This window comes from Primulina tabacum, chromosome 2 (genome assembly GCF_025594145.1).
Source record: "Primulina tabacum isolate GXHZ01 chromosome 2, ASM2559414v2, whole genome shotgun sequence".
NCBI lineage: Eukaryota > Viridiplantae > Streptophyta > Magnoliopsida > Lamiales > Gesneriaceae > Primulina > Primulina tabacum.
Genome location: NC_134551.1, coordinates 18,808,161 through 18,832,636, shown reverse-complemented (window position 1 = coordinate 18,832,636; position 24,476 = coordinate 18,808,161). Strand labels below are relative to the sequence as shown.

The window sequence follows — 24,476 nt, the reverse complement described above, 5'->3', positions numbered from 1 at the left end:
GAAACATATCCATTTAATTTACGCTTCGCATTCTTTCAAAACACAATATCAAATCTTGATTTTTCATATTTACGTAGTTTTTGTAAATGTTTAAAAAAATATTATGGATATTTTCTTTAAAAAATTGCAAACTTTTGTAATTTCAAATTAACGTGTAACCGGGTATATACAACATTTTTCATAAAAATTAATTACAATGGGCAAGATACACCTGAGCTGAGCTGCATGCCCAATCATCACATTTCTGAATTCATTAAATTTACAAGTGTTCATCTGTAAACATATTTTGTTGATTTAATTAAATTTAATGGTTTATTTTAAATATTGTCAAGGGAAAATGCAAGCACATTATTTATAATATAAATTATACTGTATCAGCCGGAGCAGTAAAATGTAAACTAAACAACTGAGAAATTTTGCCATATTTTGGTTCTAAGCATCGCGCACTCGCCCGACCTGGCCATGGAGACCACCCAAAAATTTTTTATTATATATATAGAGTTGGTGGACAATCGAAACAAAAATTAAAAAAAAATTGGCCCAATATTAATTAAATAAAAAAAAACTAATTTGAATTATTTTTTATTATTATAATTTATCAAACTTGGTTTTCTCTTTAAATTCATTGAACAATTTAAATAATATAAAAAGATTTTCGAGTATTTGTGAGTTTGAAGAAGTTAAAGAGTAAGTTTTAACTTACTTGATGAATTCTTGTATAAAACTTCAACAATTATATCTTGAATATGTTACGTTGTTTGACAAACTAAATGTTTTATTATCAATGATGTGTTGTCGCTGACACTACAAAAAAACAGGTGGAATAGCGACGGTTTTTAATAAACCGTCGCTCAAACAGCGACGGTTTATGACAAACCGTCGCTTTCGTAGCAACGGTTTTTGATGAAACCGTCGTCTAGTAAACATAGCAACAGTTTATTCACAACCGTCGCTATTTTGCGACTATTCGAACAAACCCGTCGCCATTTTGTACGACGGGTTTTTTGACTATCGCCTTTGGCGACGTTTATAATAATATCCGTCGCCCTATTAGGCGACGGTTTTTTTACCCGTTGCCATGTGCGACGGTATAAAAGTAGATAGTCGCAATATTTGGCGGCAGCTTTTTGAAACTGTCGTTTTTTGCGACGGTTTTAACAACCGTTGCACATAGCGACGGTTTGGACAAACTATCGCCAATTTCTAATAGCGACAGTTTTACATAAACGGTCGCTATGAGTGACGGTTTAAATCAAAACCGTCGTCAATAGCGACGATTTTTTTACAAACCGTCGCTATGAATTTTTTCATTCGCCAAAGTCAAAACCGTCGTTGAATATAGCCGGTTCACAATAACTGTCGCGAAATTAGCGACAACAGTTATCAACCGTCTTACTGTCGCTAATAGCGACGGTTCTTGAAACCGTAGTCGATCTAGATCGGCGACGGTTTTATAAAACTGTAGCTATTTGCGACTGTTTATTTCAGAACCGTCGCTACTGGCCACGGTTTTTGCAAACACCGTCGCTATGGTTCTATATATACCGAGGTTCGCGAACATTTTTTTCAACGCTTTTCGCCTTTTTTTTCTTGTAGTAGCGAAAATCTGTCGATTTTTTCAAAGTTTCGGTTTTGTTTATTTTGTACTAACATTTTTTCGTATTAATTTCGTAGATTTGCTCGTCGGTGTGATCTTCCAACGTACCGTAGATCTCCATATCTTCGCGCACGTCACGTTTTTAAAGCGTTTTCTAAAATAAAAAATTTTATTTTATTTTTTTGCGTAGTATTTTTATTTATGAAATTTTGCGTAGTATTTTGTTTAATAACCGTCGCTTCATCATTATCTACGGGTTTTTAAAAAATAACGTCGCTTATTATAGCGACGGTTTTAGAGAAAACCTCTAAAACCGTCGCTTATTATAGCGACGGTTTTTACAATATCGTCGCTTATTATAGCGACGGTTGCTGACTAAACCGTCGCTATAAAAAGCGACGGTTTATGTCTAAACCGTCGCTACAGGAAGCGACAGTCTTCTTAAAGAAACAATAGCTATATTAACGACGGTTCTTGATAAACCGTCGCTATAGAAGGCGACGCGGCCTCCCGTGACGGACCTATAAACCGTCGTTAATATATCGACTGTTTCTTTAAGAAGACCATCGCTTCCTGTAGCGACGGTTTACATATAAACCGTTGCTATAATAAGCGATGAAAACTAAATAAAATATTATAACTAATTTAGCATGCAAGAAGAAATAAATAATCAAGAGGTATAACTAATGAAATGTAAAATTTAATATTATCAAGCTCTGATTCAAGGGATTTCCATTATTCAATTGTATCATTGGTCATCGGCTAACATATTATTTATTCATACAGTTACAAGCAATCAACCTTAGAATTATATGGATAGCCGCTAATCTTTGTGTTTTTCCAGTTTAATTGACCAAACTCGACATTCAGTCAAAACTTACTAACAATCAACTAGGTACGACATCGTTCCATATTGATTAAAAATAGGATTTTCGTTTTGTGAAAACAATTAATCTTGAAATCGAACAATCGAGATAACTATAATTGATAAATCAAGTTTCGTCGATTTAATTAAACTAAATATGTTATGGTAGCACAACACCCCTAATCTATCGCTACTCACGTACTAACAATTCAAGACTACATATCATTGAGTTCATTACAATCATCTTGCAGAAGTCCTGCAACTTTGCCTCATAGCTATTTGGGTCAAGGGGAATGATGCCAAAAAAACTGGAATTGCATGACACAAATGTTTTATGCCCTTGAGTTTATTATTTCATTATTGAAAACATATTGTGTTCTCATTATGATCACTTGTATCGTCTTCTTGGGGACCTTCAGGAATGGCCGGAAGAAGTCTATCCACCATATGCAAATGGACCTGGTTATATTGTGTCATCTGACATAGCACGTTATATCTATTGAATTTGAGAAAGGAGAGACAATGAAGAAAGGTTGATTATTTTATTATTTCCTTCAAATCATTTACTACAGCATACAAAAGTTTATATAATGAATAAACTAACGTACATAAAGCTAAATTTAGACTATTGAGAGTGATATATTCAATCCCTAATATTAAGGTGTGTAATTGAGACAATCTTGCAAATTTGAAATCTTTCCATATTCTTTGGCTGATATTACGGGATCATCCTTGTGATTCTTATCAATATCGTTACTGAGTTTGAGTTGCGCAAACTAAGAGTGCGTCATTCCGCCTTGTTATGTTGTTTTTACTGGGAAAACAAGCCCTTGTTTGATTATTTTTTTTAAACCATGAATCAGTTGTTCAAGATGGAAGATGTTAGCATGGGAATGTGGGTAGAGCAGTTTAATGGCTCGAAAGACGTGGAATACGTGCATAGCTCCAAGTTTTGTCAGTTTGGATGCATTGAAGATTATCATACTGCACATTATCAATCTACGAAACAAATGACTTGCCTATGGAAAAAATTGCAAACTCAAGGAAAACCCTTATGCTGCAACATGATATGACAGTATAGAAAGATTCCACATTTGAATCACGAACTGGAGATATTTTTTGGTACCTTGTAAATTGTTTGAGCTAGCCGGTACAATTCTCCGCGGCGTATCTGTTGTACTTCTATTTTCTTTCATTCATGTTTTGTTCCAGTTTCTTCGGTGTCCCAAATTTTTGTAGTTCTAATGGTTCACAAATGCTAGAAAACCGTCTTCCTCGTAATACTATGTAGAAACAAATTTCGATTTCTCCACAGCGTTTGAATTTATAAAGTTTGTAGATTATAGTTGACATATTAACATTGTTTTCTTGCGTAACAAAATCCTGTTTTACCAAGCCTTCACTTGAAGCTGGTGGCTCAGGGACCAAATAATTCTTGACAATCAATCAAAAGTTAAAATATCTCATGCGGCGAATTGAAATATAGCTTGCCGCAAGTTTATATCTGCGCATAATTTGTGTTCTGTGGATGATTGTATTTTCTTGGCGTGAAAGAAGAGAATTTTTTGGGATTTCTGGTATATCAATGGGAGTCGAGGTGGATAAAAACAAAGCGAAGGTTAAGTATGAGATATAGATGGTGTAATGCCTGGAGGAGAGATATGTGACAGATTGATGGTAAGGTGATAAATGACATGTTCTCTACCAATCCTCATTATCTTTCCATTGCTGAGGTCTTGAAAAATAAAAAGGAAAAAGGAAAAAACAGGAAAAAACATTTATGAGACTTTGAGAATTGGGAGATAATAAAGGTTGAAGTGAAAGTTGGGAACATATAGGACATTGGAAAGGGTGATGGTGTTTGAGATGACTACATAACACTTTTGATTAACTGGAAATCTGCTACCATTTGGCAGTCGGACGACAGTAGAGGAATCATGCAAGGACTTAGAAGCATGCAACAAGGAGATCTTTTGCCTATCAATTTATAGCAGTTTGCCTTAGTGTGCTAATTCCAATGACAATGTTCACACTGAAGCACATCCTTCTTTGATTCTTCAACCCTATGTTGCGTCGAATGGAATATAGATGCAGGTGGTGTAACAGAAGAAAGAGACTTATGTGACTCCTCTTGTGAAACTAAGGAGAATGCCTGACCAATAGTAGGTAATGACGTCATCAGCAAACTCTGATTCCGCACATGTGACTTGTAAGTAACTGTCATCCAAGCCCATCAAAAACTGCAATAATTTCTGTTGCTGGTCATGTTCGAGGTATGTACGGCTGTATCACATTCGCATGATGGAAGGATGACCAAGGAAGCATATCCATCCCACTCATGGTTCGCTGTCGCCGTCGCGGAGATCGGAACGGATGCTACCGTTCCAGTTACAATGAAATTTCGCGGAACGGTCGCGGAACGTGTATTTAAAAAAAATATTATAAATATATAAAAATTAAAAATTTTGGAAAATATTTAGAAATATAAAAATTAAAATAAATATCATTTAAATAGATTATTTGATGTAAATAAGAAATTTAATTTGGCGACGGTTTTATCCAAACAATGCATGTGCTCAAAATTGCATTATTTGTACTACAAAGCAAAGATACGCCGTGCAATAGGACCTACAATTGCATTATTTATACTAGAAAGCTAAGATACGTGCATTATTAAATCCGTCGCTGATTCGAATTTGCGACGGTTTTATGAAAAATCGTCGCTAAATTTAGCGACGGTTTTTATTCAACCGTCGCAGATTTTAATTTGGCGACGGGTTTATTCAAACCGTCGCTAACTATAGCGACAGTTTTATTAAACCCGTCGCCGATTCGCCGATGTAAATCGGCGACGGTTGAATAAAAATCGTCGCTACATACATAAAACCGTCGCTAGTAGCGACAGTTCAAAACAAAACCGTCGCGAATTGCGTTCCGGTTCCGTTCCACAGTTATATCCCCGTTTTCGGTCATCGCCGATACAAGCCATCAACCTACCCACTCCGGAACCTCGTCAAGGTTGCTGACGTTCCGGTTTCGGAACACCCGTTCCGGCCGTTCCGTTCCCGTTTCGGCGAACCATGATCCCACTATTGCTTGAGTTTGCAATAATACGCAGACATAGTGCTATTACCTTGAGTTAAACGTCCCATCTCTCGGTGAAATGCAAAAAATTCGAGAATCATTAACTTTGTCAAATTGTTCCTTAAAGTCCGACCAAACCACAGACGAGTCAACAGAATAGACAATCCCCATAAAGGTTCCTTATATACTGCATTCATAATCCATGATAGAACAAATGCATCACACCTTTCCCATTGATTCAAGGTAACATGATTAGCGGCATGACGTTTTCAAGTACCATCAATGAAGGCTATTTTGTTCTTCGCACGCAGAGTAATAAACTCGACTCCACACGCCGTAATTTTCAACTCCAGTCAATTGCTCATTAACAATGTTCATACCTGGAGTTTGGGTTGGGTGAATGAACATTGGATCGTTGAAATTGTTGTCAGTTGCCATTGATTCATGAATTAAAGCTCGCTGATGTCAAATTAGCACAAAAAAAAAAAAAAAACTGAAGCAGAGTGGAATGCAGACAATAGATCTCAATCGCAGTAGCACTCGATCAAGGCAAAGTCTCGATCTCAATCGTGAACTCCAAATATGCAACAAGAGAGCAGAATCAGCAACGAGATGCGAAAAAATTGCAATATCCCTGCCAGAAAAACGAGATCGCAACCTGAGCCATCTGATAATATGTTAATGAATAACTGCTTGGGTTTATATATGATAAGCTAATTAAGCTGGTAATCGCATAGACTAAGAAACACGATTTATGAAGTCAACACACAATGAATATAACCAAAACCACCTGCCCGAGTTGCCCACGTTTTCCCGTTTCCATTCCCTCGTAACTCCACACATATTTTGTCTTTCCCATTTTACCCCACTATAAAATAATTTTAACCTTTATTTAGTCTTAGATTCTATTTTAAAAAAGGAAAGAGCTGATTGATAATTCTATTCGGTAAATTATACCATACATACTTTTTTCTCCCCTCATGATAAAACATAATATACTGGAACTTTATTTTTTATGATTGAATACATGTGGCGGGCGGATGGATGTCTACATTATTTTCTTGAGCATTGAACTGGTCAGCAAATACAGTCTTGTTGGATTTCGAAATCTTTTCAAAGAGGGACGTTTATGGGTGGTGTGCGCATAGCGATTGTTTTACTTTTTGAACGGGTGGTATAATTATCTGATTCCACCTTTCAACGTTACACAATTTCAGGGAGCGATAATTTTTTATTTGAAGTTCAAGCATGTGATCTGTAGATTTTCTCTCTGTCTTTACTTAAATTTGATGAAATGGAACAACTCTCCTCTGTTATATTTGACTTTTTTTTTCCTGAAATAAATTTGAGTTACTGTAGGTGATTTTGAAGGGATTTTAGAGGTAATTGAACAGGAATCGAGGGCCTGTTTGGCATAAATAATCAAGAGGCTCGGTGGTAGGATATCTGGATATATTTTCATGGTTATTAGGTTTTAGAAGATGGGGCTAAAGGGAGATGGCGTAAAGGTGAAGTCTTGGGAATCAAAGGGGACTAAGAAGAAAGATGGTGATGTTGATGGTGTGGAGGAGACTGGTTGCTGGATTAAGTTGAGATTTATTCGTAGTTGTATTTCTTCAAGATCTAAAGTTGATACCTCTCTTAGTGGTATCAGCACTCACGGTAATCCCTTCCCCCTTTTACATAATTTTGTCCGCAATTTTTACTTTTATGTCCACTTTCATATTGCTTATATGATCTTGATATAGAAGTTATAGAAATTGATTTCTGTTGATGTTGAAGTTATAGAAAGGAGCGGATGAGCGATGGCTTGTTGGTCCCACATGAATAAAACTGAAAGTTTTGCTTTGGCCCCCTAAAACAAGTTAAGATAATGTGTGATTTCTATATGGGCAATTTGTATTTGTTAAATGTGAGAATATGATGTTGTGAATTAAACTGGCTTATGCAAAAAGGAGCCTACAAGAGGCGGCCTCAACCAGATAGACAATCATCTGAATTCTGAATTATTTGAAGTGACACTTGCATCTGATTAACCCAACCATGAAATGGATATTTGTGTCATACTCTGTCTTGCTAGTTGGAGGGAGTGGTCAAAGATTTTGAGAGTTATATTTAGGTGTGAGGATTTGTATAACCCTCTCCAACCACCATTTAGTAAAGTGTTTTTTTATAAAAACTTGCTCAAGTGTCAGCTAGGCTGCTAGACTTTGAAAAGGAATTCGTAATATTTGCATTTGAATGTCATGGGATGCAGTCAATTGCACGAAATGGCTGGATTCTAGATCAGTCACATGAAACTCTGTTAGGAGGTGAATCAACTCATGAAAATTATCTTGACTTCTATTGCTCGAAAAGTTGAGTGCGAGAGACATGCTGCATGTCTTCAAGTGTTGCTTTAATACTTCGAAAGTATTGCTGTTGGGGATTTGGCACTATGTGCAATTATAAAATCTCTGACTTTTTTGAATTTATGTTTACCAATTTTGTATAGTTAATGAATCATATAAGACTCCTTGGACTTTCCACATAATGTACAAAGTTGGTTTTCTCTTCGTTATTTTGTGATGCATTTAACCAGAAAGTAAATCCACAAAAGGTACCAGCATAGACCAACCAGCTGCTCCCATAATCCTATCCACCACCACTAGCAATGGCGAAACCAATTCTTCAACATCCAAACCTGAAGATGAATTTAACATCTCTTCCCGGCTTCGAAAATTTGCATTCAATGACCTCAAGTTGGCAACAAGAAACTTTAGACCAGAATCCCTTCTTGGAGAAGGGGGATTTGGCTGTGTATTTAAGGGCTGGATAGAAGAGAATGGTACAGCTCCAGTCAAACCGGGGACAGGACTTACTGTTGCTGTCAAGACCCTAAATCACGATGGACTTCAGGGTCACAACGAATGGCTGGTTGGTTACTATCTTATCTCGATTTTCCTTGAGTGTCCCTCTCGTGATTTTCTTACGTCATGCTGGATTCTTCTAAATTGTGTGATATCCTTTTACAGGCCGAGGTAAATTTTCTTGGGGACCTTGTACATCCTAATTTGGTAAAATTGATCGGTTACTGTATAGAAGATTATCAGAGGCTGTTAGTTTATGAGTTCATGCCTAGAGGAAGCTTGGAGAATCACCTTTTCAGAAGTATTCATCTGGTTTCTTTTCAACTGCACTTATTATATTTGATTTCCTTGTTTGTAGACTGTGGTTGCAAATCTCAAAACCGAGTAATGTATAATTTGTTTTGTGCTACGTTGCAATTTCTTGGTAATCTAACGACTATAATTCTTGCAGGATCTCTCCCTCTTCCATGGTCTATCCGGATGAAAATTGCTCTAGGTGCTGCCAAGGGTCTTGCTTTTCTTCACGAAGAAGCAGAAAGGCCAGTGATCTATCGTGATTTTAAGACGGCAAACATTCTGTTAAATGCTGTATGGACTCAGTACTTGTGAACCTCGATTATTCTAAAAATCCAGTCTTGCTCGATGTACTTGCTTAATGAACATTGAGTGCGTGTGGTTTTTATTTGATCGTCCTAACTTCTTCTAGGAATATAATGCCACGCTCTCTGATTTTGGACTTGCAAAAGATGCTCCAGATGAAGGGAAAACTCATGTTTCCACTCGTGTTATGGGTACCTATGGTTATGCAGCCCCGGAATATGTGATGACAGGTAAACATGTCACGTTAGAACATAAACAAGCTGAATCTGAGGCAAACATGAAGAAAATTTTATGACTCGAATTAGATATATTCGAGCTCGAGTTCGATTCGAAGCTCGAATTGTTTAAATATTTTAGCTCTAAGCGCAAAAGATTTGAATATGTTTGCAAACCATTCTAATTATTGTATGAAATTAAATAATCGAAAGTTTCGAAATATGTTTATTTAATGTATAATTATATTAATAAAATATTAAAACTTACGAGCTGCTTGCAAGCTATTGATTAAAGTAATTGGGCTCGAGTTCGTCTCAAAAAATATTCGAACTTGTTTGAGTTCAGCTCAAATTCAATAATTTCGAATATGAATCACTCATTTACACCTTGGGAATTTGAGGTTTTGTGTTTGAAGTTTTATAGAAACATTTTGACTAGGGGAATAAATAGTTCATAGATGAACGGGAAGAAAGAAGTGGGAAGGATTATTTGATGCCTATAGTAATACTCAAGCATGCAAAACCGTAATTTCTTCAGGATACGGAAAATGGTTCACTTTTATTTAATGTAGTTCTGTCGCTTTCTGTTGCAGGACATCTTACATCAAAAAGCGACGTGTATAGCTTTGGTGTTGTTCTTCTTGAAATGCTCACAGGCAGAAGATCAATGGACAGAAACCGGCCTAATGGGGAACATAACCTTGTAGAATGGGCTAGGCCTCATCTTGGTGAAAGGAGACAGTTTTATCGTCTGATAGATCCCCGTCTTGAAGGTCATTTTTCTGTTAAAGGTACCCAGAAAGCTGCACAAATAGCTGCTCGTTGCCTTAGTCGAGATCCCAAAGCTAGGCCGCTAATGAGTGAAGTAGTTGAAGCTTTAAAGCCATTGCCAAACCTCAAAGACATGGCTAGTTCATCTTACCACTTTCAAACTGTTCAAGTTGACCGGGTCGGATCAAACCCGAATTCAAGAAACGGCCAGCACCATCCAAGAAGACTATCCATACCGATTGGTTCTCAGGCTTCACCGTTTCATCAGTCGGCTCAAAACTCACCAAAACCAAATGGTAAATCATAAGATTCGGTTGGTGGAAACATGTTCATTGTTTCTCTGCCATTCTTTTAAACCACCAACCGCCCGGTTTGGATACATTCTCTGTCCACAGTCAAATTGCTTATAGGAAAACGGTGTCTCCACATATTATTGTGATGTGATGTTTGAGGGGCAAACTCCGACATGTGGAGGATGTCATGCTAACCGAGTCGAAGTCATCTTGCCTTGCTCTCTCTCGGGTTGGTCCTGCAAAAATATATAGAGACCCGATATATGCTGAGGATGTAATTCCTTTCGATGTGCCATTAATGAAACTCTTCCCCTTTTTTTGAGATTCATTAGGTGTTTTAACAACTAATTGAAAAGTGCATTTCGAAATGCCAGTACTCTTCAAGATAACAGTTATTCTGTGTATATTTGACTGCCATTTTTAACTTGGAAAGAATCTTGCTTGTATTCCTCGTCCGTTTTATTTTATTAAACAAACTCAGGCAGACACACATCACGTTTTATAAATGAAAGGAATATTCATTGATATATCGATGTACGCACGGTCATGCATAGTATTAAAGAATTTAGCAATTCTTGCACTCAGTGATGAAAGCATAAAAGGACATATAATAATAACTCTGCGAGATGAACCGAGGAAACTTTGAGAATAACCAGTAACCGTTTGCGGACTCCGTAAAAGTTGGTTTGACAAGTTTGTGCCAACAGAGGGAATTATTTATACAGACCAAAGCCAGCATCAAATACAAGAATAAAACCAAGATAGCAAAGAGTTCAAAACCAGGGCAATGCCCTGAATCTATTATCTACTTTATTTCCTGCTCCATCACTTCAAGAAAATGTCATCAATAATTTAATTTACTCGGAAATTCTTGATCTCAGGGTTTAAGTGCTACAGCAAGTCCAATTTTCGCGCTTTTCTCTATAGACCCAGTGTCCACTTCACCAGAGATGGTGATGAGAGATCTAGGACGCCATTCGTGTTGTATGAGAGCACTTGCCTTGCCATAGTTGTTGACTCGAGCTTTCACCAAAGTGAGTGGATCGAGTAAATGCTGAGTGCCAATGGCGAGGGTATTTTCATTGCTTGAAAAGCTGTGGACAATTGCCTTAGTGTGCTAATTCCAATGACAATGTTCACACTGAAGCACATCCTTCTTTGATTCTTCAACCCTATGTTGCGTCGAATGGAATATAGATGCAGGTGGTGTAACAGAAGAAAGAGACTTATGTGACTCCTCTTGTGAAACTAAGGAGAATGCCTGACCAATAGTAGGTAATGACGTCATCAGCAAACTCTGATTCCGCACATGTGACTTGTAAGTAACTGTCATCCAAGCCCATCAAAAACTGCAATAATTTCTGTTGCTGGTCATGTTCGAGGTATGTACGGCTGTATCACATTCGCATGATGGAAGGATGACCAAGGAAGCATATCCATCCCACTCATGGTTCGCTGTCGCCGTCGCGGAGATCGGAACGGATGCTACCGTTCCAGTTACAATGAAATTTCGCGGAACGGTCGCGGAACGTGTATTTAAAAAAAATATTATAAATATATAAAAATTAAAAATTTTGGAAAATATTTAGAAATATAAAAATTAAAATAAATATCATTTAAATAGATTATTTGATGTAAATAAGAAATTTAATTTGGCGACGGTTTTATCCAAACAATGCATGTGCTCAAAATTGCATTATTTGTACTACAAAGCAAAGATACGCCGTGCAATAGGACCTACAATTGCATTATTTATACTAGAAAGCTAAGATACGTGCATTATTAAAGAAGACCATCGCTTCCTGTAGCGACGGTTTACATATAAACCGTTGCTATAATAAGCGATGAAAACTAAATAAAATATTATAACTAATTTAGCATGCAAGAAGAAATAAATAATCAAGAGGTATAACTAATGAAATGTAAAATTTAATATTATCAAGCTCTGATTCAAGGGATTTCCATTATTCAATTGTATCATTGGTCATCGGCTAACATATTATTTATTCATACAGTTACAAGCAATCAACCTTAGAATTATATGGATAGCCGCTAATCTTTGTGTTTTTCCAGTTTAATTGACCAAACTCGACATTCAGTCAAAACTTACTAACAATCAACTAGGTACGACATCGTTCCATATTGATTAAAAATAGGATTTTCGTTTTGTGAAAACAATTAATCTTGAAATCGAACAATCGAGATAACTATAATTGATAAATCAAGTTTCGTCGATTTAATTAAACTAAATATGTTATGGTAGCACAACACCCCTAATCTATCGCTACTCACGTACTAACAATTCAAGACTACATATCATTGAGTTCATTACAATCATCTTGCAGAAGTCCTGCAACTTTGCCTCATAGCTATTTGGGTCAAGGGGAATGATGCCAAAAAAACTGGAATTGCATGACACAAATGTTTTATGCCCTTGAGTTTATTATTTCATTATTGAAAACATATTGTGTTCTCATTATGATCACTTGTATCGTCTTCTTGGGGACCTTCAGGAATGGCCGGAAGAAGTCTATCCACCATATGCAAATGGACCTGGTTATATTGTGTCATCTGACATAGCACGTTATATCTATTGAATTTGAGAAAGGAGAGACAATGAAGAAAGGTTGATTATTTTATTATTTCCTTCAAATCATTTACTACAGCATACAAAAGTTTATATAATGAATAAACTAACGTACATAAAGCTAAATTTAGACTATTGAGAGTGATATATTCAATCCCTAATATTAAGGTGTGTAATTGAGACAATCTTGCAAATTTGAAATCTTTCCATATTCTTTGGCTGATATTACGGGATCATCCTTGTGATTCTTATCAATATCGTTACTGAGTTTGAGTTGCGCAAACTAAGAGTGCGTCATTCCGCCTTGTTATGTTGTTTTTACTGGGAAAACAAGCCCTTGTTTGATTATTTTTTTTAAACCATGAATCAGTTGTTCAAGATGGAAGATGTTAGCATGGGAATGTGGGTAGAGCAGTTTAATGGCTCGAAAGACGTGGAATACGTGCATAGCTCCAAGTTTTGTCAGTTTGGATGCATTGAAGATTATCATACTGCACATTATCAATCTACGAAACAAATGACTTGCCTATGGAAAAAATTGCAAACTCAAGGAAAACCCTTATGCTGCAACATGATATGACAGTATAGAAAGATTCCACATTTGAATCACGAACTGGAGATATTTTTTGGTACCTTGTAAATTGTTTGAGCTAGCCGGTACAATTCTCCGCGGCGTATCTGTTGTACTTCTATTTTCTTTCATTCATGTTTTGTTCCAGTTTCTTCGGTGTCCCAAATTTTTGTAGTTCTAATGGTTCACAAATGCTAGAAAACCGTCTTCCTCGTAATACTATGTAGAAACAAATTTCGATTTCTCCACAGCGTTTGAATTTATAAAGTTTGTAGATTATAGTTGACATATTAACATTGTTTTCTTGCGTAACAAAATCCTGTTTTACCAAGCCTTCACTTGAAGCTGGTGGCTCAGGGACCAAATAATTCTTGACAATCAATCAAAAGTTAAAATATCTCATGCGGCGAATTGAAATATAGCTTGCCGCAAGTTTATATCTGCGCATAATTTGTGTTCTGTGGATGATTGTATTTTCTTGGCGTGAAAGAAGAGAATTTTTTGGGATTTCTGGTATATCAATGGGAGTCGAGGTGGATAAAAACAAAGCGAAGGTTAAGTATGAGATATAGATGGTGTAATGCCTGGAGGAGAGATATGTGACAGATTGATGGTAAGGTGATAAATGACATGTTCTCTACCAATCCTCATTATCTTTCCATTGCTGAGGTCTTGAAAAATAAAAAGGAAAAAGGAAAAAACAGGAAAAAACATTTATGAGACTTTGAGAATTGGGAGATAATAAAGGTTGAAGTGAAAGTTGGGAACATATAGGACATTGGAAAGGGTGATGGTGTTTGAGATGACTACATAACACTTTTGATTAACTGGAAATCTGCTACCATTTGGCAGTCGGACGACAGTAGAGGAATCATGCAAGGACTTAGAAGCATGCAACAAGGAGATCTTTTGCCTATCAATTTATAGCAGTTTGCCTTAGTGTGCTAATTCCAATGACAATGTTCACACTGAAGCACATCCTTCTTTGATTCTTCAACCCTATGTTGCGTCGAATGGAATATAGATGCAGGTGGTGTAACAGAAGAAAGAGACTTATGTGACTCCTCTTGTGAAACTAAGGAGAATGCCTGACCAATAGTAGGTAATGACGTCATCAGCAAACTCTGATTCCGCACATGTGACTTGTAAGTAACTGTCATCCAAGCCCATCAAAAACTGCAATAATTTCTGTTGCTGGTCATGTTCGAGGTATGTACGGCTGTATCACATTCGCATGATGGAAGGATGACCAAGGAAGCATATCCATCCCACTCATGGTTCGCTGTCGCCGTCGCGGAGATCGGAACGGATGCTACCGTTCCAGTTACAATGAAATTTCGCGGAACGGTCGCGGAACGTGTATTTAAAAAAAATATTATAAATATATAAAAATTAAAAATTTTGGAAAATATTTAGAAATATAAAAATTAAAATAAATATCATTTAAATAGATTATTTGATGTAAATAAGAAATTTAATTTGGCGACGGTTTTATCCAAACAATGCATGTGCTCAAAATTGCATTATTTGTACTACAAAGCAAAGATACGCCGTGCAATAGGACCTACAATTGCATTATTTATACTAGAAAGCTAAGATACGTGCATTATTAAATCCGTCGCTGATTCGAATTTGCGACGGTTTTATGAAAAATCGTCGCTAAATTTAGCGACGGTTTTTATTCAACCGTCGCAGATTTTAATTTGGCGACGGGTTTATTCAAACCGTCGCTAACTATAGCGACAGTTTTATTAAACCCGTCGCCGATTCGCCGATGTAAATCGGCGACGGTTGAATAAAAATCGTCGCTACATACATAAAACCGTCGCTAGTAGCGACAGTTCAAAACAAAACCGTCGCGAATTGCGTTCCGGTTCCGTTCCACAGTTATATCCCCGTTTTCGGTCATCGCCGATACAAGCCATCAACCTACCCACTCCGGAACCTCGTCAAGGTTGCTGACGTTCCGGTTTCGGAACACCCGTTCCGGCCGTTCCGTTCCCGTTTCGGCGAACCATGATCCCACTATTGCTTGAGTTTGCAATAATACGCAGACATAGTGCTATTACCTTGAGTTAAACGTCCCATCTCTCGGTGAAATGCAAAAAATTCGAGAATCATTAACTTTGTCAAATTGTTCCTTAAAGTCCGACCAAACCACAGACGAGTCAACAGAATAGACAATCCCCATAAAGGTTCCTTATATACTGCATTCATAATCCATGATAGAACAAATGCATCACACCTTTCCCATTGATTCAAGGTAACATGATTAGCGGCATGACGTTTTCAAGTACCATCAATGAAGGCTATTTTGTTCTTCGCACGCAGAGTAATAAACTCGACTCCACACGCCGTAATTTTCAACTCCAGTCAATTGCTCATTAACAATGTTCATACCTGGAGTTTGGGTTGGGTGAATGAACATTGGATCGTTGAAATTGTTGTCAGTTGCCATTGATTCATGAATTAAAGCTCGCTGATGTCAAATTAGCACAAAAAAAAAAAAAAAACTGAAGCAGAGTGGAATGCAGACAATAGATCTCAATCGCAGTAGCACTCGATCAAGGCAAAGTCTCGATCTCAATCGTGAACTCCAAATATGCAACAAGAGAGCAGAATCAGCAACGAGATGCGAAAAAATTGCAATATCCCTGCCAGAAAAACGAGATCGCAACCTGAGCCATCTGATAATATGTTAATGAATAACTGCTTGGGTTTATATATGATAAGCTAATTAAGCTGGTAATCGCATAGACTAAGAAACACGATTTATGAAGTCAACACACAATGAATATAACCAAAACCACCTGCCCGAGTTGCCCACGTTTTCCCGTTTCCATTCCCTCGTAACTCCACACATATTTTGTCTTTCCCATTTTACCCCACTATAAAATAATTTTAACCTTTATTTAGTCTTAGATTCTATTTTAAAAAAGGAAAGAGCTGATTGATAATTCTATTCGGTAAATTATACCATACATACTTTTTTCTCCCCTCATGATAAAACATAATATACTGGAACTTTATTTTTTATGATTGAATACATGTGGCGGGCGGATGGATGTCTACATTATTTTCTTGAGCATTGAACTGGTCAGCAAATATAGTCTTGTTGGATTTCGAAATCTTTTCAAAGAGGGACGTTTATGGGTGGTGTGCGCATAGCGATTGTTTTACTTTTTGAACGGGTGGTATAATTATCTGATTCCACCTTTCAACGTTACACAATTTCAGGGAGCGATAATTTTTTATTTGAAGTTCAAGCATGTGATCTGTAGATTTTCTCTCTGTCTTTACTTAAATTTGATGAAATGGAACAACTCTCCTCTGTTATATTTGACTTTTTTTTTCCTGAAATAAATTTGAGTTACTGTAGGTGATTTTGAAGGGATTTTAGAGGTAATTGAACAGGAATCGAGGGCCTGTTTGGCATAAATAATCAAGAGGCTCGGTGGTAGGATATCTGGATATATTTTCATGGTTATTAGGTTTTAGAAGATGGGGCTAAAGGGAGATGGCGTAAAGGTGAAGTCTTGGGAATCAAAGGGGACTAAGAAGAAAGATGGTGATGTTGATGGTGTGGAGGAGACTGGTTGCTGGATTAAGTTGAGATTTATTCGTAGTTGTATTTCTTCAAGATCTAAAGTTGATACCTCTCTTAGTGGTATCAGCACTCACGGTAATCCCTTCCCCCTTTTACATAATTTTGTCCGCAATTTTTACATTTATGTCCACTTTCATATTGCTTATATGATCTTGATATAGAAGTTATAGAAATTGATTTCTGTTGATGTTGAAGTTATAGAAAGGAGCGGATGAGCGATGGCTTGTTGGTCCCACATGAATAAAACTGAAAGTTTTGCTTTGGCCCCCTAAAACAAGTTAAGATAATGTGTGATTTCTATATGGGCAATTTGTATTTGTTAAATGTGAGAATATGATGTTGTGAATTAAACTGGCTTATGCAAAAAGGAGCCTACAAGAGGCGGCCTCAACCAGATAGACAATCATCTGAATTCTGAATTATTTGAAGTGACACTTGCATCTGATTAACCCAACCATGAAATGGATATTTGTGTCATACTCTGTCTTGCTAGTTGGAGGGAGTGGTCAAAGATTTTGAGAGTTATATTTAGGTGTGAGGATTTGTATAACCCTCTCCAACCACCATTTAGTAAAGTGTTTTTTTATAAAAACTTGCTCAAGTGTCAGCTAGGCTGCTAGACTTTGAAAAGGAATTCGTAATATTTGCATTTGAATGTCATGGGATGCAGTCAATTGCACGAAATGGCTGGATTCTAGATCAGTCACATGAAACTCTGTTAGGAGGTGAATCAACTCATGAAAATTATCTTGACTTCTATTGCTCGAAAAGTTGAGTGCGAGAGACATGCTGCATGTCTTCAAGTGTTGCTTTAATACTTCGAAAGTATTGCTGTTGGGGATTTGGCACTATGTGCAATTATAAAATCTCTGACTTTTTTGAATTTATGTTTACCAATTTTGTATAGTTAATGAATCATATAAGACTCCTTGGACTTTCCACATAATGTACAAAGTTGGTTTTCTCTTCGTTATTTTGTGATGCATTTAACCAGAAAGTAAATCCACAAAAGGTACCAGCATAGACCAACCAGCTGCTCCCATAATCCTATCCACCACCACTAGCAATGGCGAAACCAATTCTTCAACATCCAAACCTGAAGATGAATTTAACATCTCTTCCCGGCTTCGAAAATTTGCATTCAATGACCTCAAGTTGGCAACAAGAAACTTTAGACCAGAATCCCTTCTTGGAGAAGGGGGATTTGGCTGTGTATTTAAGGGCTGGATAGAAGAGAATGGTACAGCTCCAGTCAAACCGGGGACAGGACTTACTGTTGCTGTCAAGACCCTAAATCACGATGGACTTCAGGGTCACAACGAATGGCTGGTTGGTTACTATCTTATCTCGATTTTCCTTGAGTGTCCCTCTCGTGATTTTCTTACGTCATGCTGGATTCTTCTAAATTGTGTGATATCCTTTTACAGGCCGAGGTAAATTTTCTTGGGGACCTTGTACATCCTAATTTGGTAAAATTGATCGGTTACTGTATAGAAGATTATCAGAGGCTGTTAGTTTATGAGTTCATGCCTAGAGGAAGCTTGGAGAATCACCTTTTCAGAAGTATTCATCTGGTTTCTTTTCAACTGCACTTATTATATTTGATTTCCTTGTTTGTAGACTGTGGTTGCAAATCTCAAAACCGAGTAATGTATAATTTGTTTTGTGCTACGTTGCAATTTCTTGGTAATCTAACGACTATAATTCTTGCAGGATCTCTCCCTCTTCCATGGTCTATCCGGATGAAAATTGCTCTAGGTGCTGCCAAGGGTCTTGCTTTTCTTCACGAAGAAGCAGAAAGGCCAGTGATCTATCGTGATTTTAAGACGGCAAACATTCTGTTAAATGCTGTATGGACTCAGTACTTGTGAACCTCGATTATTCTAAAAATCCAGTCTTGCTCGATGTACTTGCTTAATGAACATTGAGTGCGTGTGGTTTTTATTTGATCGTCCTAACTTCTTCTAGGAATATAATGCCACGCTCTCTGATTTTGGACTTGCAAAAGATGCTCCAGATGAAGGGAAAACTCATGTTTCCACTCGTGTTATGGGTACCTATGGTTATGCAGCCCCGGAATATGTGATGACAGGTAAACATGTCACGTTAGAACATAAACAAGCTGAATCTGAGGCAAACATGAAGAAAATTTTATGACTCGAATTAGATATATTCGAGCTCGAGTTCGATTCGAAGCTCGAATTGTTTAAATATTTTAGCTCTAAGCGCAAAAGATTTGAATATGTTTGCAAACCATTCTAATTATTGTATGAAATTAAATAATCGAAAGTTTCGAAATATGTTTATTTAATGTATAATTATATTAATAAAATATTAAAACTTACGAGCTGCTTGCAAGCTATTGATTAAAGTAATTGGGCTCGAGTTCGTCTCAAAAAATATTCGAACTTGTTTGAGTTCAGCTCAAATTCAATAATTTCGAATATGAATCACTCATTTACACCTTGGGAATTTGAGGTTTTGTGTTTGAAGTTTTATAGAAACATTTTGACTAGGGGAATAAATAGTTCATAGATGAACGGGAAGAAAGAAGTGGGAAGGATTATTTGATGCCTATAGTAATACTCAAGCATGCAAAACCGTAATTTCTTCAGGATACGGAAAATGGTTCACTTTTATTTAATGTAGTTCTGTCGCTTTCTGTTGCAGGACATCTTACATCAAAAAGCGACGTGTATAGCTTTGGTGTTGTTCTTCTTGAAATGCTCACAGGCAGAAGATCAATGGACAGAAACCGGCCTAATGGGGAACATAACCTTGTAGAATGGGCTAGGCCTCATCTTGGTGAAAGGAGACAGTTTTATCGTCTGATAGATCCCCGTCTTGAAGGTCATTTTTCTGTTAAAGGTACCCAGAAAGCTGCACAAATAGCTGCTCGTTGCCTTAGTCGAGATCCCAAAGCTAGGCCGCTAATGAGTGAAGTAGTTGAAGCTTTAAAGCCATTGCCAAACCTCAAAGACATGGCTAGTTCATCTTACCACTTTCAAACTGTTCAAGTTGACCGGGTCGGATCAAACCCGAATTCAAGAAACGGCCAGCACCATCCAAGAAGACTATCCATACCGATTGGTTCTCAGGCTTCACCGTTTCATCAGTCGGCTCAAAACTCACCAAAACCAAATGGTAAATCATAAGATTCGGTTGGTGGAAACATGTTCATTGTTTCTCTGCCATTCTTTTAAACCACCAACCGCCCGGTTTGGATACATTCTCTGTCCACAGTCAAATTGCTTATAGGAAAACGGTGTCTCCACATATTATTGTGATGTGATGTTTGAGGGGCAAACTCCGACATGTGGAGGATGTCATGCTAACCGAGTCGAAGTCATCTTGCCTTGCTCTCTCTCGGGTTGGTCCTGCAAAAATATATAGAGACCCGATATATGCTGAGGATGTAATTCCTTTCGATGTGCCATTAATGAAACTCTTCCCCTTTTTTTGAGATTCATTAGGTGTTTTAACAACTAATTGAAAAGTGCATTTCGAAATGCCAGTACTCTTCAAGATAACAGTTATTCTGTGTATATTTGACTGCCATTTTTAACTTGGAAAGAATCTTGCTTGTATTCCTCGTCCGTTTTATTTTATTAAACAAACTCAGGCAGACACACATCACGTTTTATAAATGAAAGGAATATTCATTGATATATCGATGTACGCACGGTCATGCATAGTATTAAAGAATTTAGCAATTCTTGCACTCAGTGATGAAAGCATAAAAGGACATATAATAATAACTCTGCGAGATGAACCGAGGAAACTTTGAGAATAACCAGTAACCGTTTGCGGACTCCGTAAAAGTTGGTTTGACAAGTTTGTGCCAACAGAGGGAATTATTTATACAGACCAAAGCCAGCATCAAATACAAGAATAAAACCAAGATAGCAAAGAGTTCAAAACCAGGGCAATGCCCTGAATCTATTATCTACTTTATTTCCTGCTCCATCACTTCAAGAAAATGTCATCAATAATTTAATTTACTCGGAAATTCTTGATCTCAGGGTTTAAGTGCTACAGCAAGTCCAATTTTCGCGCTTTTCTCTATAGACCCAGTGTCCACTTCACCAGAGATGGTGATGAGAGATCTAGGACGCCATTCGTGTTGTATGAGAGCACTTGCCTTGCCATAGTTGTTGACTCGAGCTTTCACCAAAGTGAGTGGATCGAGTAAATGCTGAGTGCCAATGGCGAGGGTATTTTCATTGCTTGAAAAGCTGTGGATCAATTCTGCTCCGACTGCAGTATTGGTTAACGGGCTTACAGTGTGAAAATAGGATGCTGTAAGTGTTTCACCTTTGTCGTTTCTGTGGAAGAAGCAACGCCCAGCAAAAGGAAATAAAATAGTTCAAAATATTGACCTCAGTGCTCACAAAACATGAAATCCCACAAATATACTAATCAGGGTCAATACAATATTTTTCCAGTTCTTCCATAAAAAGCTAGAGTTAAAAGCAAACCCAGGATCCCAATCCACATTTATCCTAAACTACTGACAGTCAGAAATTTGTTAATTTAGTATATTTTGTTAATTGATAGATGCTTACAATATCAAGGATGCTATCAAGTCGGGAGTCATGAAACTAGCTCCAGCATTGCATTTTGTAAAGTTCCCAGTAGCCGTGTCGAATGAGATATCAGTCCCAAAAGCAGCCTGGTGATATCCAACAACGCCAGAGAAATTAACCAAAGGTTTTGCAGTGAGACCAAGGCTGGTACTTATTCCTGCGTACTCATGCAAATACTGAAGTTCCACCTGTCAACCGAATTACCAAATCATTAGATGACTAAGACTCAATCCAAATGAGAAGACAATCCATAAAAATGATAAATGGAAAATAAATTTCACAAGCTTTAATGAACTGAAAGGGTCGAATTTCAATATCACAAACACGAGAAAAAAAATACCTTGCCAGATTTTTGGTCGGGAGCAACAAAGCTAAAGATAGCCTTAACTCCAGGAGCAGGTTCATCAACACTGATAGTCGTGAAAACCTTAATAATCAGAAACCTTTAGTCAAATGTCAAAATTCAATAGGTTTTTTTGGCTGAGTTTACATTTTGCAAAAGTATGAGCACCTCCCTCCACCCCCACCCCCATGAAAGAAAGGGTGAGAAATCCTCCCAATCTACAGAACTAAATACACTAACAATGTTTTAGCTGCTTTTGATTGGATAATCTATAATGTGTTTGATAAAATGCAAAGCTACAAAATCATTTTCATCTAAAGAATAAATGAAAAAAAAAAAAGAGTGTTGCAAAATGTATTTACATCATAAAACAGTTAGCATAAAGGAAATGATTTTAAACACTGCGTGAAGCATTCCGGTCAAGTACAAAACAACAATCGAACCCTACTAATCAACAAACATCAAGAAAACATTATAGATATCTAATGTCAAGAAATCACAAGGCATGAACTATCTGTGGAATTTAGAGTAAGGGACTGTCTAGTTTCATCCCATACTAAAAGTGAAATAAAGAATCTCCAGAGAACAAGATGACTCACGTTAGAATTAGTGTCAACTTTCACATCAGTAGTGATGTTCTTGTTCTTCAGCTGCGTGTTAACATCAGCTAAAAACAACTCACCTTTCTTCGTCCCAGATGATGTAATGGCCTGTGGAGTCAAAACCAAATTGAACAATCAGACATCTGAAGAGTGAAATCCAAATACGCCAAAGTTTGCGCCCACAAATACAAAGAAAGTCTCATAATCGCAATCCTGATGAAACCACACATCCCATGATATCATAATTAGGCATTGCAAACTTTGAACACTTCTGGTTGCACGGCACTCTTGAACGAAAAATAGAAGTTTAGACTGTAACCGAACATGGTAAACCATCATAATTTATACTCAACGCACATACAAATTTATATAAATCTAAAGGGCAATGCAAATATCATTAATTTTTTTGACAAAAGACTCAGCTAATGAATGATTCAAGAAAAAGAAGAGAAATAAGAAAAGTTCCACGTATCTTTCCAGTCAAATATCAACACACACAATGAAATAGGCTATCGTGAGCTGAATCTTACTTCATCAATCCGTTATAAGGACAACCCTTTTCCTCACTTTCACACAACGAAAGAATTTGAGCAACAGTAGAAAAGAGATGAAGAATACTGACCACCCCATTTGAAGTGTAGGTAGTTACAGTGAACTTTTGGTCACCCTGATAATCCTTGTAGAGAAGATCTGCAACGACCCCACAAATGAAATTCCATTAAAATCACATGAACTAACAGAGAGAAAGAAAAGAAACCAACAATTACAGGCAGATAAAAAGCGGTTACCTCTGGCTCTCTTGCCAATGTCGGAGTAAAGACCTGGACCCTTCACAAACACCATTTTCTCCTTTCTTCACTCCCACATAGAAGACAAGTTTTAAGGTACACCGGAGAATAAAAGAAATTTGTGACCCTGTTTCATTGCCATGGATTATCTCCACCGTTGAATTTTATATTTGGAAAATTGATTATAAAGTCATAATTTTAAAAATGATCTTCTTTATTACACATTTTGCATTATGTCTTATTTAATTAAAAAAAATCCTAAAATACCTTTTTTCTATTAACACACATGTTGTAAGGACCGTGTATCGTATTATCGTAAATCCTATGTTGATTGTCGATAATTTATTAAATTGTCATGTGATTATGTATATGATGTATATCATGATAATGAAAATGAGAAAATAAGTATTGGATATGAATTGACGTTGTAAGAGCTCGAGTTCAGAAGCCGGACGCCAACAAGTACAAAACCAATATTTTGGTACAGAACGTGTGGCGGCCGAGCGGTAGAAGATTACCGCCTGAGCGCCAGTGTAGAGAATGTTAGTATTCGGGCAGAACATTCCGCGCCCGAGCGGTAGTTTATTGACCGCCTGAGCGCGGTACAAGTAAAACTCGGGGGCAGAATGTCTCGCGCTTGGGCGCGAGAATTCTACCGCCCGAACGCGAGAGCGGTGGAGATAAGAATAAGTCTTTTGATTCATTTCTTCTTTATTTCTCATTCAGCAACTTCGAGGGGTCAGTGGGAAATTGATTTCTATCATCCGAAATCACTTTGAAACGTTGTCCAAACGCGAAACAAATTATATATTCGGAATCTTCGCGTCAAGAGCTTTCTTTTGAGGTAAATTTCTTCTAGTTTCAGCAGCTCTAAATATCAAAGTGCTGGAATAGCATGTAATTGAAATCGAGATTCTTATATGTAGCAGAATAACCGACAAAAAACTCATATTCGAAGTCGGAATTGAATTATGTTATGATATCGATTTGATATGAATTTTTAAAGTTTCAAAAGATATTTGAGACTTATATTGTCGATTTTGAATGATGTTATTGATTGAAATGAGTATGTTATTGATGTAGATAAATTATTATACTGATATCTTCAAGCTACATCG

At 37.1% G+C, this 24,476-nt stretch overlaps 3 protein-coding genes across 10 annotated transcripts; 2 read left to right on the top strand and 1 right to left on the bottom strand.

The window, feature by feature from the left end:
- The first annotated feature begins 6,492 nt into the window (after positions 1-6,492).
- On the top strand, positions 6,493-10,723 carry LOC142530940 (serine/threonine-protein kinase PBL34-like). Of its 4 annotated transcripts, none has more exons than XM_075636889.1 (6): positions 6,493-6,622; positions 6,906-7,208; positions 8,128-8,462; positions 8,561-8,983; positions 9,102-9,225; positions 9,804-10,723. In XM_075636889.1, exons 2-6 carry the CDS (start codon positions 7,028-7,030, stop codon positions 10,286-10,288), a joined length of 1,548 nt encoding a protein of 515 aa, XP_075493004.1. In that variant the 5' UTR covers positions 6,493-6,622; positions 6,906-7,027; the 3' UTR covers positions 10,289-10,723. The 4 variants fall into 4 exon arrangements, with proteins under 4 accessions (XP_075493004.1, XP_075492996.1, XP_075493013.1 ...); XM_075636905.1 differs by lacking the exon at positions 6,493-6,622 and having other exon boundaries at positions 6,641-7,208; positions 8,561-8,696; positions 8,847-8,983; XM_075636881.1 differs by lacking the exon at positions 6,493-6,622 and having other exon boundaries at positions 6,636-7,208.
- Positions 10,724-16,399: 5,676 nt separating this feature from the next.
- LOC142530899 (serine/threonine-protein kinase PBL34-like) lies at positions 16,400-20,629 on the top strand. 5 transcript variants are annotated; one of them, XM_075636828.1, is made up of 6 exons: positions 16,400-16,528; positions 16,812-17,114; positions 18,034-18,368; positions 18,467-18,889; positions 19,008-19,131; positions 19,710-20,629. In XM_075636828.1, the coding sequence occupies exons 2-6, from the start codon at positions 16,934-16,936 to the stop codon at positions 20,192-20,194; spliced, it is 1,548 nt and encodes a 515-aa protein (XP_075492943.1). In that variant the 5' UTR covers positions 16,400-16,528; positions 16,812-16,933; the 3' UTR covers positions 20,195-20,629. The 5 variants fall into 5 exon arrangements, with proteins under 5 accessions (XP_075492943.1, XP_075492934.1, XP_075492928.1 ...); XM_075636819.1 differs by having other exon boundaries at positions 16,418-16,626; XM_075636845.1 differs by having other exon boundaries at positions 16,424-17,114; positions 18,467-18,602; positions 18,753-18,889.
- Positions 20,630-20,807: 178 nt separating this feature from the next.
- LOC142530924 (mitochondrial outer membrane protein porin of 36 kDa) lies at positions 20,808-23,527 on the bottom strand. The gene is made up of 6 exons (XM_075636859.1): positions 23,359-23,527; positions 23,193-23,260; positions 22,568-22,678; positions 21,966-22,052; positions 21,605-21,813; positions 20,808-21,364 (listed from the first exon to the last, which is right to left on the bottom strand). Exons 1-6 carry the CDS (start codon positions 23,411-23,413, stop codon positions 21,058-21,060), a joined length of 837 nt encoding a protein of 278 aa, XP_075492974.1. The 5' UTR covers positions 23,414-23,527; the 3' UTR covers positions 20,808-21,057.
- Positions 23,528-24,476: the final 949 nt, after the last annotated feature.

What these genes read in the sequence shown, in the direction of transcription:
- LOC142530940 (XM_075636889.1), top strand. Translation starts at nt 7,028, where the DNA reads ATGGGGCTAAAGGGAGATGGCGTAAAGGTGAAGTCTTGGGAATCAAAG. An exon ending in CAAACATTCTGTTAAATGCT is followed by an intron (nt 8,984 to 9,101) that starts GTATGGACTCAG and finishes AACTTCTTCTAG; the next exon opens with GAATATAATGCCACGCTCTC. An exon ending in CCCGGAATATGTGATGACAG is followed by an intron (nt 9,226 to 9,803) that starts GTAAACATGTCA and finishes TTTCTGTTGCAG; the next exon opens with GACATCTTACATCAAAAAGC.
- LOC142530899 (XM_075636828.1), top strand. Translation starts at nt 16,934, where the DNA reads ATGGGGCTAAAGGGAGATGGCGTAAAGGTGAAGTCTTGGGAATCAAAG. An exon ending in CAAACATTCTGTTAAATGCT is followed by an intron (nt 18,890 to 19,007) that starts GTATGGACTCAG and finishes AACTTCTTCTAG; the next exon opens with GAATATAATGCCACGCTCTC. An exon ending in CCCGGAATATGTGATGACAG is followed by an intron (nt 19,132 to 19,709) that starts GTAAACATGTCA and finishes TTTCTGTTGCAG; the next exon opens with GACATCTTACATCAAAAAGC.
- LOC142530924 (XM_075636859.1), bottom strand. Translation starts at nt 23,413, where the DNA reads ATGGTGTTTGTGAAGGGTCCAGGTCTTTACTCCGACATTGGCAAGAGA. An exon ending in AAGTTGACACTAATTCTAAC is followed by an intron (nt 22,053 to 22,567) that starts GTGAGTCATCTT and finishes CTGATTATTAAG; the next exon opens with GTTTTCACGACTATCAGTGT. An exon ending in CCGACCAAAAATCTGGCAAG is followed by an intron (nt 21,814 to 21,965) that starts GTATTTTTTTTC and finishes TTCGGTTGACAG; the next exon opens with GTGGAACTTCAGTATTTGCA.